Source organism: Athalia rosae, chromosome 7, assembly GCF_917208135.1.
Source record: "Athalia rosae chromosome 7, iyAthRosa1.1, whole genome shotgun sequence".
Taxonomy (NCBI): domain Eukaryota; kingdom Metazoa; phylum Arthropoda; class Insecta; order Hymenoptera; family Athaliidae; genus Athalia; species Athalia rosae.
Window position 1 is genome coordinate 12,768,304 of NC_064032.1, and position 14,913 is coordinate 12,783,216.

At 33.4% G+C, this 14,913-nt stretch overlaps 1 protein-coding gene across 1 annotated transcript; it reads left to right on the forward strand.

Moving 5' to 3' along the window:
• The first annotated feature begins 4,901 nt into the window (after positions 1-4,901).
• Positions 4,902-14,056, forward strand: LOC105688181 (sodium/potassium-transporting ATPase subunit beta-2). The gene is made up of 6 exons (XM_012404288.3): positions 4,902-5,418; positions 10,508-10,648; positions 10,743-10,862; positions 13,260-13,441; positions 13,513-13,792; positions 13,931-14,056. The coding sequence occupies exons 1-6, from the start codon at positions 5,271-5,273 to the stop codon at positions 14,032-14,034; spliced, it is 975 nt and encodes a 324-aa protein (XP_012259711.2). The 5' UTR covers positions 4,902-5,270; the 3' UTR covers positions 14,035-14,056.
• The last annotated feature ends 857 nt before the right edge of the window (positions 14,057-14,913 follow it).

Below are 14,913 nucleotides of genomic sequence, written 5' to 3' on the forward strand. Positions count from 1 at the left end.
CTCTGTGACACACTCCAATCATTATTATTATTATTATTAATATTAATATTGAAATAAAGATGCAAAGAAAAAAAGAAGTAATAACAAGCCTAAATAATTGGTTCTACATGAAATTAATCGTGCGATTAAACGATTCATTGTCTTAACAATAAAATTCGAGTGTTGACGAAGAGAGAAACAACAATTATGAAATCAAAATAAATAAAATATATATACATACATGAATATATATATTATTTAACGTATATATAACAGCCTGTTGATCGATGATGAGTAAATATTGTATGTATGTTTAAAGGGATAATAATTATTATATACGATTCAACGAGAGCCAAACATCGGTGCGAAAATGAAAAATAGAAACGAATATTGAGCAAAATTTAGCTGAAACAAAGGATGCAGAGAAGAGAAGAAAAAAAGATATGGAAGAACAAACTAAAATTAGTAACAAAATAATAATAATAATGATAACAATAATAATAATAACGATGATAACATTCATTAATGATATTGATGAAGAGAGAAAAAATAATATAAAAAAAGGAAAAAAAAAAATTAGCGAAAGTCACCTACATAGATATTATATATAAAAATATAATATAATATAATATAATATAATATAATGTAAAATGCATCTGCATAATATTATTACAGCATTTGGAGAAAAAAGAATAAAGTAAAGAAATGAAATAAAAATAAATAATTAAAAAACCAAAAAAAAAAAAACCAAAAAACCAAACAAAAATTGAAATAAACATATGTGTATGACAATGCAAAATAGCATACATGTATGTATATTTAATATTAATATTTACAATATTATGAATATATATTATGTTGTATATTCGATTAACTAGTCGGTAGGATAATTAATTAGGTTTATATAGATGCGTTGTTTCGAAAGCTCGGTAATAAAGGAAAATAAAAAGAAAAAAAAAAGTCAAATAAGTATATAAAATTAATGAAAACGAGAAAAAAATATTAAATATATATATATATGTATTATAATATATCTGCAATATGTATTATAATACATAAGTACTATGTGTATATATGAAGAAGTATCAATGAAACTCCATGTCACATGGCCCTGTGCAGCAGCTGCAAGTGTGCTTGTCCGATATGAATTTCAGCCTGATAAAATAAACTGAAAAAAAACAAAATAAGAGAAGAGAAGGAGAAAAAAAAACGAAAGGAATAAAGAGGTTGACTAGAATAAAAGAAAATTGAAAAATAAATTGTTTATTGAATTGATTATATTCTATCATTACATATATAATATAATTATATAGAGATGAGTGCGAATTTATATATACATATATATATAAATTCATATATATATATATGATTATAATGATTGTTGTTGTCATTATTATTATTCATTTGATTGAATTATTAAAATTGAATACAAAAAGTTTTCTTCTCTTTTTCTCCTTTTTTTCGTTTTTGTTGCTTTGAATCCGATCAATAAACATCCTTATAAACGATAATACGATTCATCTGATACATTATACTTAACCATATTATGCTCATGAATTACGATAATGATATAAACAATAATAATAATAATAATAATAACGAGGTAGAATTCATTTTTCGCAATCCGATAATATATAATTATGTATATGTAGGTATGTGATTGAATTTTTCTGTGTTAATTTTTGGAATAAAACAATAAAAATATATCTGCACAATTTTAAAAACGAGATCAAATATTATATAGGTTCATGTATATGTACATTGACGTAATGGGGTGATGAGAAAAAAGAAAAGGATAAAAAGCAATGTTGAAAATCCCAATTCTAATCCGAAGTGGAATAATCTCTAATGACCATGACGTCATTTGAACGATTATTATTTTTTTGAAATTTTATATCGAAATAATGAATATAACAACTGCAGTATCGCACCGTTGTTATTAATATTATAATTATTCTTCTTCTTCTTTTTCTTCTTCTTCTTCTTCTTCTTCTGATTATCATTATTATCATTGCAATTAATGTAATTGAGTTTTCCCTAACGCATTATGATTAAAAGTAGTTTAGGAACCACTCGTCTCTGAATAATAATGCTGTTTGTAGAGAGATATTTAAATATTATAATAATAGAAAATGATTATCATTATTATGATAATGATAATTAATTGATTAATTATAACAATAGATGTTGAATAAATTTGAAAATTAGAATGAAAAAAAGATTGAAAAAAAAAAGATGCAGAAATCATCGTCGGAAAAGAATGCTGAAGAGAAATGTATATGCGAATATAATTCGTAGGATTTAGGATATTGTATCATTGATTGAAAATCGAAAATTGATTATTGCAAAACAATCGGTTCAAAATGATGGTTTTGTATAATGATATATCTACATACTATATACATATAATACATGTATACTTTATACATATATTATATATATGACTATACGTATGTACAATATACTCACATACCTAATAGAGATGTTTTTAAGCATGAGCAGCTGGTAGTGATCCAATGCAACGGCACAGTGTTAACACCATTATTAATGCTTGAAACGTGTTATTATAAAAAAATAAAAAATAAAAAACTCAAAATAAAAATTAAAAATAAAGAGTAATTGATGAATGAGTGAAACCGAAATGCAAATGCGACTAATACGGCGTTGAAGACGAGACGAGAGTCAGCAATTTTTTGAAGGGTCATCTAGTAGGTTGTTGTATTTAATTTAATATCAATATAATTTGATTTAATTCACCATATTTTTCACAGAAAATAGGCGAAGATTTTGAAGTGATTATAAGATTTTCTGCAAAAAAAAGAAGAACTTGACACCTACGTTAGGTAATTATCAATTATCGTTCGAGCAATTTTTGACAATTATATCCCAGTTGACGCCCGATGTTTAATTATATTTAAAAGATATAATTTCAAGATAATTTACCGAAATTCTATACCTGCGTATACACCCGACTCTGTGTAAATTTTTAAACAGGTAATGACCATATCTATCACCACGTGTGTACAGAGATCAATCAACGAGACGGTAATGAACATAAAAAACTATTATCTAACCTAATTGAGAAAAAAATTCCGCAAAAAACAAGTTGTAACTGGAAACTACGCAGGTTTTTTCTTATCTATATGATTCCCGTATTATAAAACACTTAACAAAAGTTTACACAGCTGCTGTGCATGATCTCTGTAATTTCAGTGATAAGAATTACGTACATTTATAATCTGTTGAGTATGAAAAATTTCTGACGATAAATACCGATAAAAGTTAAACATTTTCAGTTAAACAATTCAATTTATTTACGGTTCGAAGATCTATTCGAAATTCGGCCATCTTCGATACCATCGCTCTCCGATCCCAACTATACCGATACTCGGCATTTTTCGTTTTTTTCTTACCCCGGCATCGAATTCTCCCATACGGCTGCCAAGTCACCTCCGCTTGCGCCTACGAGACGGCAACCCAAGTGACGCCGGGCGATTTTCTCTCCCCGTTTTTTTTCTCCTCCACTTATTTATGGATTTATATATTCTTTAAAATAAACTCGAGGAGACTGAAAAATAAACGAAGAAATACGAAGAATAGATCGAACTCTGGATCATCCGATGGCCAATCAAGGGGCATGGTTTATTTCTCACAATTAATGATCGATGATCGATTGACCATCTCCCCTCGCCGATCAATCGTCGATGCAGGGATAAGGGAAGTGTTTGGGTACGATGATTTTTTTAGTGGAACAGAAAAACGTCTTTATCTCCGAACGACTGTCTATTTTGACTTCCCTTTAAAGTGACACTGAAACTATAATATGACGTGAGATGACGGACAGGATGTGGCCAATTCAGAAGAACATCGCTTATGACTCATACTAGAATGGCACTAGGCCTCGCGTAACCGCATAATGTATGAAATCTTCCTCTGGAGCAATGAGTGCGGAGGTTAAAACGTATTTAGCGTCTAATCCGACATAATTTTTGCCGAAAATCGTACCCGAATTGAACCGGTCACAAAACTCAAAGATTCAACGAATCGAAATCACATCCTTTGATTTCTCAATCGGGGGCTCATTCGAATTTGAAAAATCTGCTCGGATTGAAGAGTGACTTTTTCCTTTTTCTACAGGATTAGCCGAAAATCGAGCGCTTGGAGGGAATAGAATTCAAAAATTTTCATTCAACGAAAACAGAAGATTTTTACAAGGGAACGTTTTCACGCAATCTATACATAATTTGTTGTACCTACCTATATACGCGCGCATGTAAAGTTGTGGAAAACTTTTTTAAGTTCGTTGTAGTTTAAACTATGATAAAGAATGCGACTTAAGAATTTAATTGAGGAAGTCTGCCAGCATATCAAAGGCAACGTCTTTCCATTCTGCGTCACACTGCTTCAGTCTGGTTATCATTCCAGAGGCACATGAATTAGTACATAGGTGTACATACCCATAAAAATTGTACACATTGAAAAGAAAAAATCCCACGAAAGCAGCGAACAAAAATCGAATTTCGGCAAAGTTAAAAACGAACGGTGTACATGACTTTCGACAATGACGACGGAATGAATTTTTTCATTTTTTTTTATCTGCATCTGATAAACGGATTGGATCAACCGTACGCGATACGGAGAGTCAGGGAGCTTTGGAGGACTGTTGATTCGCGTTCAAATGTTTGCCGGTAATTAAAATGCTTTAAGGAATAATTAGAAAAAAAAAAAGAAAAAAACAATGGAAAAAAATGGGTAAAATTTTGAGCCGAAGGAGCGTTGCCGGTGAAACTTTTGAAACATTTCAGAGTGGGAACGGAGACGAACCAATGCGAGTGGAGCCCCAAGAGACTAGTAAAAGTAAAAATTGTGTGGGTGAATATAACGGTGAAGCAAAAGCAAAGTAAAATGAAACCAGGCTCAGTTCTGGTGAGCTAAAGTCGGTGGAATATCCACCAGGCGGAGTTGATAGTTAGAGGTGTAGTCATCATCAGTTGTCGTAGAGACAGCGAAGAGTAAGGATTAAGAAAGACAAGGGAAGGAAAAATACAAGTACAAATAAATAGCAGGAGAAGTGTTATTGTCGTGGATCGGTTGATTGGCGATATATTATTATTTTATTTTATTTTTTTTTTATTTTTAATTTAAATTTTTGTTTCTTTTATTTATTTATTTATTTATTTATCGATACGTAAAGTTTTTTTTGTTTTTTTTTTTTTTACCGTCGTCGAGTACGTTCGAGGGCGTCGATAACGGTCCTTTTGTAAAATTAAAAAGCAAAAAACCACACCAAAATGACGATCAAAGACCCAAAACACGGCGTCCCCGAATCGGTTAATCCGTACGAAAGACCGCCCAGTGTTTCGACCGGTCAGTCGATAAAAACATTTTTATACAACGGATCAACCGGTGCTATTATGGGGAGAACACCGAGCAGTTGGGGTGAGTAATTTCTCATTGAAAAGTATTTTCTCTTCCCACAGAATATCCGAGCGTTTTAAAGAAAAGCGCAAAATGAAGATCTCCGTCTTACCGATCCTCGGATCGCGCATTCCTGAGTCCATACGTTGCTTTCGTCATATTTGTGTCATCAATAAATTCACTACGAACGCGTGTATTCTAGGTAGAAAATATGGGCGCGACTCGCTGTAGATCGTATGTATAAGTTAGTTAATCGTCGATCCCACGATTCATTCGTAGCGATCGAACGAGTGCCAACCCCGGACTTCCGGTCCCAATGGAAATCGGGAGATCCGTAACAGTGAAAATCTCGCCCCTCGTCATGTTGAGAGGGATAAAAAATAAGGGAACTATTGAAAAAACAAAGAAACAAATCAGACTAGCTAAATCTCACGCCAAGTCACGCATTTTAATTGTTTTCGATCTCATTCGTTTATTCGTATTTTATACAATTCACATACTCGCACCCCCTCAAGTATTCGTTTTTCTAAAAAGGGCCGACGATTAGCGGGCAATTTACAACTTTGAAAATTTCCCATGAAGTTCTTTCTCTGCCTGCAGCGTGGTAAAACGCGCACAAACATTCACGTCCGTACACAACTGGGAGGCTAACGAACTTTTCTTCGCCATTCGTCGTACACTCTGGGAGTTTGATACTGGCACTTCAGAAACTATATAATGTTGAATATCATTGCACATCTCGTCAAGTATACATAACGTCTCACGATTTAACTCGTCGAAAAAAAAAAAAAAAAAAAACCGATGAGGTAGATATGTATTTTTTTTTTCTTTTTCTAATTTCAATTTATCTCCAATTAAAAATTTCGAATGGGTATAAGAAATAACCGTTCAATTTATTTTCTTTTCTTCTCTTTTCTTCATTATTATAATCGCGTTAGGGTAAAAATATTTCGTTAGCTTCTAGTTTTGGTCAAATCGATTTTACGACGAATGCCCCATACGTATATATATATATATATATATATAAAATAACCGTCCAGTCAATGCGTGGCTACCTGAGTAAAAGTTACACCTGGCCAGACGGACGTCAGTTTTATGTATCAAACAATTCGTGTATACCTGTTACGTATACGTGCGTATCGATCATTTTCAGCTGCGTGCACCAGGTTTTGTTCGTACATATGTGTGTAGTACATTACATATATCAATTTAATATCACCGATATACGTGTACTTATATAGGTATACTAAACGCACGCGTTAGATTTTCAACAGTTTTACAGAATGTTTTAAGTAAACCGATTTCCGCCAAGTCAAGTTGAGAACTACTACTTAAGTAGTACTTGAGAAGAACCGCTACAGGTGTAACTAGAGAAGAGAGGGGAGAAAAAGGTTAATAGGAAAGGAATTTGGAGATTAACAAAAATAAATAAAACAGAAATAAAAACTTACAATCGCTTTTTCACATGAAATAAAATAATTAACATCTGTACAGATCACACATACATTTACCATGGAATAAAATGCAGTCATATCAATGTGCAGAGAAGAGTTATTATTATCGAGGAAATTATTTGATTCATTTTTTATTTTTTTTTTTGCTTCAATATTTTCTCAATTGTACACTCGATTATGGTGTGCGTATAGTGTACGTATGTATAACACGTTCGTACGTATGTACAATTATGTATATGATATACGGTAAACCTATGTGGGATTAAACAAGCCTTAACGAAGACTGTTGAGTGCAGCCGAATGTACCAATGTATAGGTATATAGTTATGTAGTTGATACTGTAACATACGTGGGCGTGGCGTTTTCGTTTTATTTTTGGGTAATCCCTTTATCATAAACGAAACGGAAAAAATGAAAAAGAAAATAGTTTTTTCTTTACTACCGTGTCCAATGATAAATCGTGCGTTAGTTTGTCGAATTATTTTGTTTTATCGATCGAGTTATCGCAATGGCGACGCGATCGGTAAATTCGGTCGTATACGTATAATAGAAGTTTCAATATTTTAGAGCTTCTAAATAACAATTGGCTACTTTGCACAAATTACCTAAATAACAGACGCAAATAAAGATAAAGATTTAACAGTTCTAGCGACGAAACGCAGACGCCTCGTATCGTGTCTAAAGAAACGAAAATATAAACTCTGGTAATTTTAACGATGGGTCGAACGGACGCTACCGAGAGCAGCTTTCAATCATGGCGCCGATCTAGCGTGGACCGCGCGGGAAACCTGGCGATCCTGCGTTTGTTTTATTCCCATTTTGAATTGCCCCTCGTGCATTTAAATATTAGATCTGAAAATTTCGACTCGAGGGTAAAATTGCCCGCATAATTTGGAAGTTTCAAAAGTATCGGACACCGAAAGATTCGAGTAAAATATATAAATGTTATATTGCGCGTAGGAAATTAATTCTATGGGTTATCCCCTTCAACGAATCTCATTCTACACATTCAAATGAAATATGTAAAACTTGAATATCACGATTAGTTTCACAATAAATATCCCCCATGACCTTGGAATGAATCTTTCGCTATTTAGTTTTCAATAGGAATTGACCTGCACTGCGAATGGGGGCGTAAAAACTATTATATACTTACGCATCGTACATGACATGGAACTATACCCGTTATAAAACAATTAGTTGTTCCGTCCTTCGTTATATATCGAAGTGATTATATTATATACTTCAGGCGTATATACATAAATGTATTGCATACGTGTATACCTACTTTATACCTATGTATACTAACGTATAAATAGGTGAGAAACCAAACGAGCGAACAAATTCAAATTCAGCGAATTTCCCATCACATATTCTATTCACTCGAAATACAACTGTCGATATCACTATTTGTTCTCCAATTTTTCCATTTTTCAATTCTCATTCGCGTGATCGATTTTTTCACGTACGAATAAATCTGCGTATACTTATCCAACGAGAGGATCGTCTTTCGTCGATTTTTTCTTCAGGTGAAACCGATTAATCGTTGATTTTTTTGCATCGATTTCGTTACTGTGAAAATCTTCGGAAATTTTTTCGATCATATACTTGGATTTTCGTTTTCAACTATGCGATTGGATATCCGTACATCCGACAGATACGCATGTATACATACACCGTATTATTACATACATATAAGATATAATATATACCTACCGAACTGCACATCAGGGTGGATTTTTCCGGTTCTCGTTTTCATTTCTCGGGCTTCCGGCTTCGCTGTACTTAATAGCAAGGTTAACGTTTTAGTTTCGTTGATATATCGTCACACATATGCGTATGCAATGGTGGAGAGTCGTACGTAGGTAGGTGTACGGACGAGATAAAAAAATCGGCGAAGTACCCGAATAAAAAAACCTGTGTGTGAGAGAGAAAAAAATAAAAATAAAAAAAAAATAATCAAAAGACCAAAAAGCTGCACGATATAATGAAGACAAAAGACCGCAACTGCGGCGTCCCTTCGTTCGCTAGACGATCTTTTCAGCAGTCGCGATTGCGTGGGCCGTTGAATGCGTGTATTATACGGATAGTACATAAGTCCATCTACATATGTACGTACATATAAACCTATGTAAATGTTATGTACTTCACGTGCGTATATATGCTCTGCACTGGCCCCACGTTGCGTAATACGGTAATGCTTCAATTTACGACCAATTGACCTCGATGTACACGTTTGTATCAAGGGAAGTTCAACAATTACGATTCAAACTTGTACATATATATATGTATACATACGCAAGGATATGTGCATACGTATACATGATATATCAGTTATTTGTACTCGGTTTCCGTTTTTTTTTTTTTTTTTTTTTTCTTCTATTTTCAGTTTCAGTTTTTCATAATCACGTTTCTTTCGAATTATTTTCATAATCGTATTCTATCATTCCTCCAAAAGTACAGGATATAGATGGATTCTTTACGCATACGAGTATACATTATTTCTCATTATTCTTATTTCTAATTTTTTTTTTTTTTTTTTGCTCTCTCTGGGATGGAGAAAATTGGATATACATTTGTTACACATTAATGATTGCAATAATATTCTGTAAAATATGGGCAATTTATGTGTACACATGATACATGTGTGAAAAAAAAATAGAGAGACAAACTGAGATAGTGTATAAATCTCTGTTGGGTAATTGAATTGTCCTCTCCCGAGTTTAAGGTCTACAGTGAAATAATATCGGATGGGCATCGAGGTTAATGAAATTAATTTGCTGTTCAACACTTTATGGCGCCAGGATTAATTATGAAAGATATATAGATATACATATAATATACTATAGAGTTTTAATTTCATTTTCAATAAACGCGAAAATCCTATTAAACGAGTTGAAATTTTCTCAATCCCATTTGTATTTGTATTGTATTTTTATTTTTGTACTTGAAAATTTTGCCCGACCTCATCTGATATCGATGGGTATACCTATGTACGTATTGTATATGATTTGATTTAGCCATCGAAGATCATCCCATATTGGTGTACCACCTTGTATTAATTTATATACTTGTAACTTCACCTGTCTCTATGATGTGTATATATGTTATGTACCAGTATGTATTGTAAATATATACGTGTAAGATGTTCCTTGTGGTTCTTCGCGTCAACAAATATCGTGTCATTTGATATCAGAAAGCTTGTTGGAGGGTCGTGGAGATCAGCTGACACCTGTTTATATTAAACCTCAAGAATTATTATTTCATTTAGTTTCCATTTTATTTTATTTGATTTGATTCGATTTTTGTTCAGTTTTTCAATCAGTGTACATTTATACATATATGTGAAAAAATGCAACAGATAACAGATATTGAAGAAAAACTTTCATTGGTACGTTAGTCTGGAGATGAGACTCGTTATATTTTTTGAAAATGGTAAAAAATCATCGGTGATGTGTCTGAGCAGAATTACGCGTCACGACCTTGCATAGCGAGTGATTACTTAAGCCACTTTTTGAATCCGGTAGGTCGCAATTGTAGTGCAATAATCATTGTTCATTTGTAAGAGGAACTATAAAAGTGACGCGTACATAAAACGACCAATTGTCCGATCGACGAACTGAATTTTCTCTTTTTATCTCGCTTTTTATTTACAGGAAAAATTGGAATCTTCTACTTCATATTCTACGGAGTGTTGGCAGCTTTGGTTGCGATTTGTTTTTGGGTGTTCTTCCAAACTCTGGACCCGAGGATACCAACGTGGCAATTGGATAGATCTATAATAGGCACAAATCCTGGTAAGCTTGTTTCGAATACTTGTGTATTCATTCGATTAAAAATATTTTCCGTTATGGTGAAATCGAAATTTTTCTCTCATTCATTTTTCCTAAGGCCTGGGCTTCAGACCGATGCCACCCGAGGATAATGTTGAGAGTACATTGATCTGGTACAAAGGAACGGATCGCAGCAATTATCGTCACTGGGCTGAATCATTGGAAAAATTTTTAGAAGGTGAGAGTTGAATGCGAAATAAAAAAATTCGTTGTCGAGAGAGATCGATCGATAATAAATTTAACGGACGTAGTGATTTAATAGTACGGAAGCCCGACGATACTTATGAAAACTGAACACCAGTAGGTGAATATAACGAAATCAGTTAAAACCAGTTTACATTTGATCCAAATTGCGGCTTGGCAAATTTTTTCTCTTCTCATTCTTATTCTTTTTCAATGAATTGAGCTTTTTGAATTGAGCTCGCACGGGCGAGCGGTTTGTTTTGAGGCGTCACCTCTGCTCAGCCCCGAAGGTGACGTCTCACAACAAAGCGCTACCCTGCTGGCTACCTGACTCCAGCTGAACTTGGGCTCCCTCGTAGACCGAGAACTTCGAATATTTCGACTCATGCATGAATTGCGATGAATCAAAGTGGGTCTACGACTAAAACCAATCGATATGCCCTAATTTTTCTGCTCCCAACAGCGAATAATTGATGATTACTCGATCGATTGCTCTTGAAGAACCAAAAAAAATTCGATTTCTGAGCAAAAAATAAATCATTTTTTTAATCGGGTTTAATATGCTTTTCTTACGTATTTTGACCTCAGGAATCCGAATCTGAAAGAAAAATTGATCTATCTCTAAAATTGACCGTGTTATCGCCAATTTTCAGCTTTTCAGGGTCAAAAATAAAAAATTGATTTTTTAGTCTATTTAAATGTAATTTGAGCTCAGAAATCCGAATCCGGAAGAAAAATTGATCTATCTTGAAAAATGACCGAGTTATCCTCATTTTTTCGCATTTTTTGGTACAAAATTGAGGATATCTCGAAGGGAAAAAATCGTAGCTCAATTTGGACAACGGATTCGCGTTCCTGAGGTCAAAATACATAAGAAAAGTGCCATACGATCGATTTTAAAAAATAAAAATTTTTGGTCAAAATTTGAAAAAATCGTAAGGGGTACCCCTTGGAAAAATCTCAAATTTTGGCCAAAAATTTTTATTTTTTAAAATTGATCGTATGACACTTTTTTAACGTATTTTGACCTCGGGAACACGAATCCGTCGTTCAAATTGAGCTACGATTTTTTCCCTTCGAGATATCCTCAAATTTATGCCAAAAAATGGGATAATTCGACGATAACTCGGTCATTTTTCAAGACAGATCAATTTCTCTTCCAGATTCGGATTCCTGAGCTCTAATTACATTAAGATAGACTAAAAAATCAATTTTTTATTTTTGACCCCAGAGAGCTGAAAATTGGCGATAACTTGGTCAATTTTATAGATAGGTCAATTTTGCTTTCAGATTCGGATTGCTGAGGTCAAAATACGTCAGAAAAGTGTATTGCAATCAATTCTTAAACTACTTTACTGTTGGCCCAAAAATCGATTTTTTGTTTGCTCAAAAATCGATTTTTTATTAGCTTTTCAAGGGTAATCTCACGTATAATCAGCTCAGGAATCCAAATCTGAAAGCCAAAATCATTTACTCATGCAATCGATCGAGTAATCATCGATTATTCGCTGTTGGGATCAGAAAAATGAGGACATATCGCTTGGTTTTAGTCGTAGACCGGCTTTGATTTATCGCAATCCATGCATGGGTCGAAATATTCGAAGTTCTCGGTCTACGAGGGAGCCCGAGTTTTGCTGGAGTCAGATAGCCACGGGCACGCGGTTTGTTATGGGGCGTCACCTCTGCTCAGCCCCCAAGGTGACGTCTCACAACAAAGCGCTACCCTGCTGGCTACCTGACTCCAGCAAAGCTCAGGCTCCCCGACTCAACTTGAATTTTAAGTCAAAAGAAGAGCATGTCATTTTATGATTTTATACTTGAATTACAAAAATAATAGGAAAAAAATTGTGAACAGTGAACGAGTAAAAAACAATCACAATAGACAATTTTTAGATATTTTCTATGATTTTTAACCAAAAAAAAAATTTTTCCCAACCCACCCTAATAGGTATGGTATATATAAATATTTACATATATATGTATATGTATTTTGGTATGTATGTATGTATTATTAACTACATTTATATATGCATATACATCCGGAGTCGATCAAGAGAAATAATCAAATTCCTTTACTCTTTTTTCTTCACCTTTTTCCTTTCGAAATTTTTACTCGTTCTTTTAATCATTTGCTTATACGGCTTGATAATTATGACTATAATTATGAATTGAATTTTGAAAGCTTCGAAATGACCTTAGCATTGAAATATAATACACATTGAGAGAAAACTCCACCGAAATTTTGACAGAGACAATTTTTCTCTTCTTTTTTCTATTACTCTTATTTCTATTTCTGTCGCAGTTTTGGTATACAAATTAATATCTACGTTTCGCTATGGATACACTGAAATTTTCTGTCGGAATAAGTTATTAGAGATATCTTTTCGTTCAGTCTACAGAAAGCCTGGTCTGACGCCTGGAAGAGGATCCAACATTCACAACTGCGACTACGATCAACCTCCGGCACCGGGTCAAGTTTGCGACGTTGATGTAAAAAATTGGCTACCGTGTAACAAGGAAAATAATTTCAACTACCACAAGTCTGCGCCATGCGTATTTCTGAAACTCAACAAGGTTGTTGTACAGTTGAAATTTTATGAGTTTCTTATGTACGGTAGTTTGTAATTTTATTTGGCATTTAACAGATCTATGGATGGAGACCGTCGTTTTATAACGACACCGATTCCCTGCCAGAAGCTATGCCTCGAGAGCTGAAACAGCACATTATGGAACTTAAGGCTAAGGATGCGAAACAATTGAACACAATTTGGGTATCGTGCGAGGGCGAAAATCCAGCCGATATGGAAAATATCGGTCCTGTAAATATCCTGCCTCGAAGAGGATTTCCCGGATACTTTTATCCCTTCGAGAACTCCGAAGGTTATCTCAGCCCTCTCGTTGCCATCCATTTTGAAAGACCCCGAAGTGAGTAACTCCGACATCTTTATTTCGCGTCAAATTCCGATTTCGATGAACATTTTATAAAATCTTCCGACTGCCTTGGAAATTCACCGATCATATTTCACTGTACTTCATTTTGCATTATGTTTTTTCTTTCTACAGCTGGAATTTTGATAAATGTCGAGTGCAAGGCTTGGGCTCGTAATATAAAACATGATCGTGCATCGGGCATGGGAGCTGTCCATTTTGAATTGATGATCGATTAAATTATAGGGATGATCGAAAAAACCAAACAGAAAAAAAAATCTTTTCAGAGAATATTTTTTATCATTAATACTTCCCTTTCGAGAAACACTGCGCAGCTATATAGTATATGTAAATTAAGTATATAAGCAATCAAAACTTTGTAATTTAATACGGATACAACTCCTATATATATATATTTGTATGTCTACGATGTAACAATTGTTCAAAAAAAGAAAAAAACGAAGAAAAAAGAGAAGGGTACAGAAGATTTGGAGCTTATAATCATTCACGGGCAGTTTCTGAAAACTCGAATTGAAAACCGCAGATCCTGTCGGAATTGAGAAATAAGAAAGAAATAAGGAAATAAATAATTGATATTATGTATATTGCTGATATTATGTATGAACTGTGAGTATTGTAATTCTTATATTCTTATTATTGATATTAATATAATTATTCTTATTTTAATTAATATCAATACTGCTGTACGGATAGAGCGTATATATAAATTTAGGAGTTAGATTTTATTAATAGGAATTGTCGTTAGTCTGAAGTATCCGCTGATCTTATTGAACAAACCTCGTGACCGTGTTTTAGATATAATATCCCTAATTAAAATTTTAATTGTCAAATTTAATAACTCGAGTGAGTTGTTTTTTCACAATTAAAAAGTGTACCGATCTGTTGAACGTATACATATATATATATATATATTTATCTACTATTGAATAAATGATTTTTACATAAATGATATTAATTATATCTGGAATTTCGTTGATCGGTACTCACAAACTATACAGAAAAAATTTACTTATTATAATAGGTTAATGATTTTCTTACAATATTGTTCAAATAAATAATATCAATTTGAACAGTTCACCACTTCGTTGCAGGTTGTC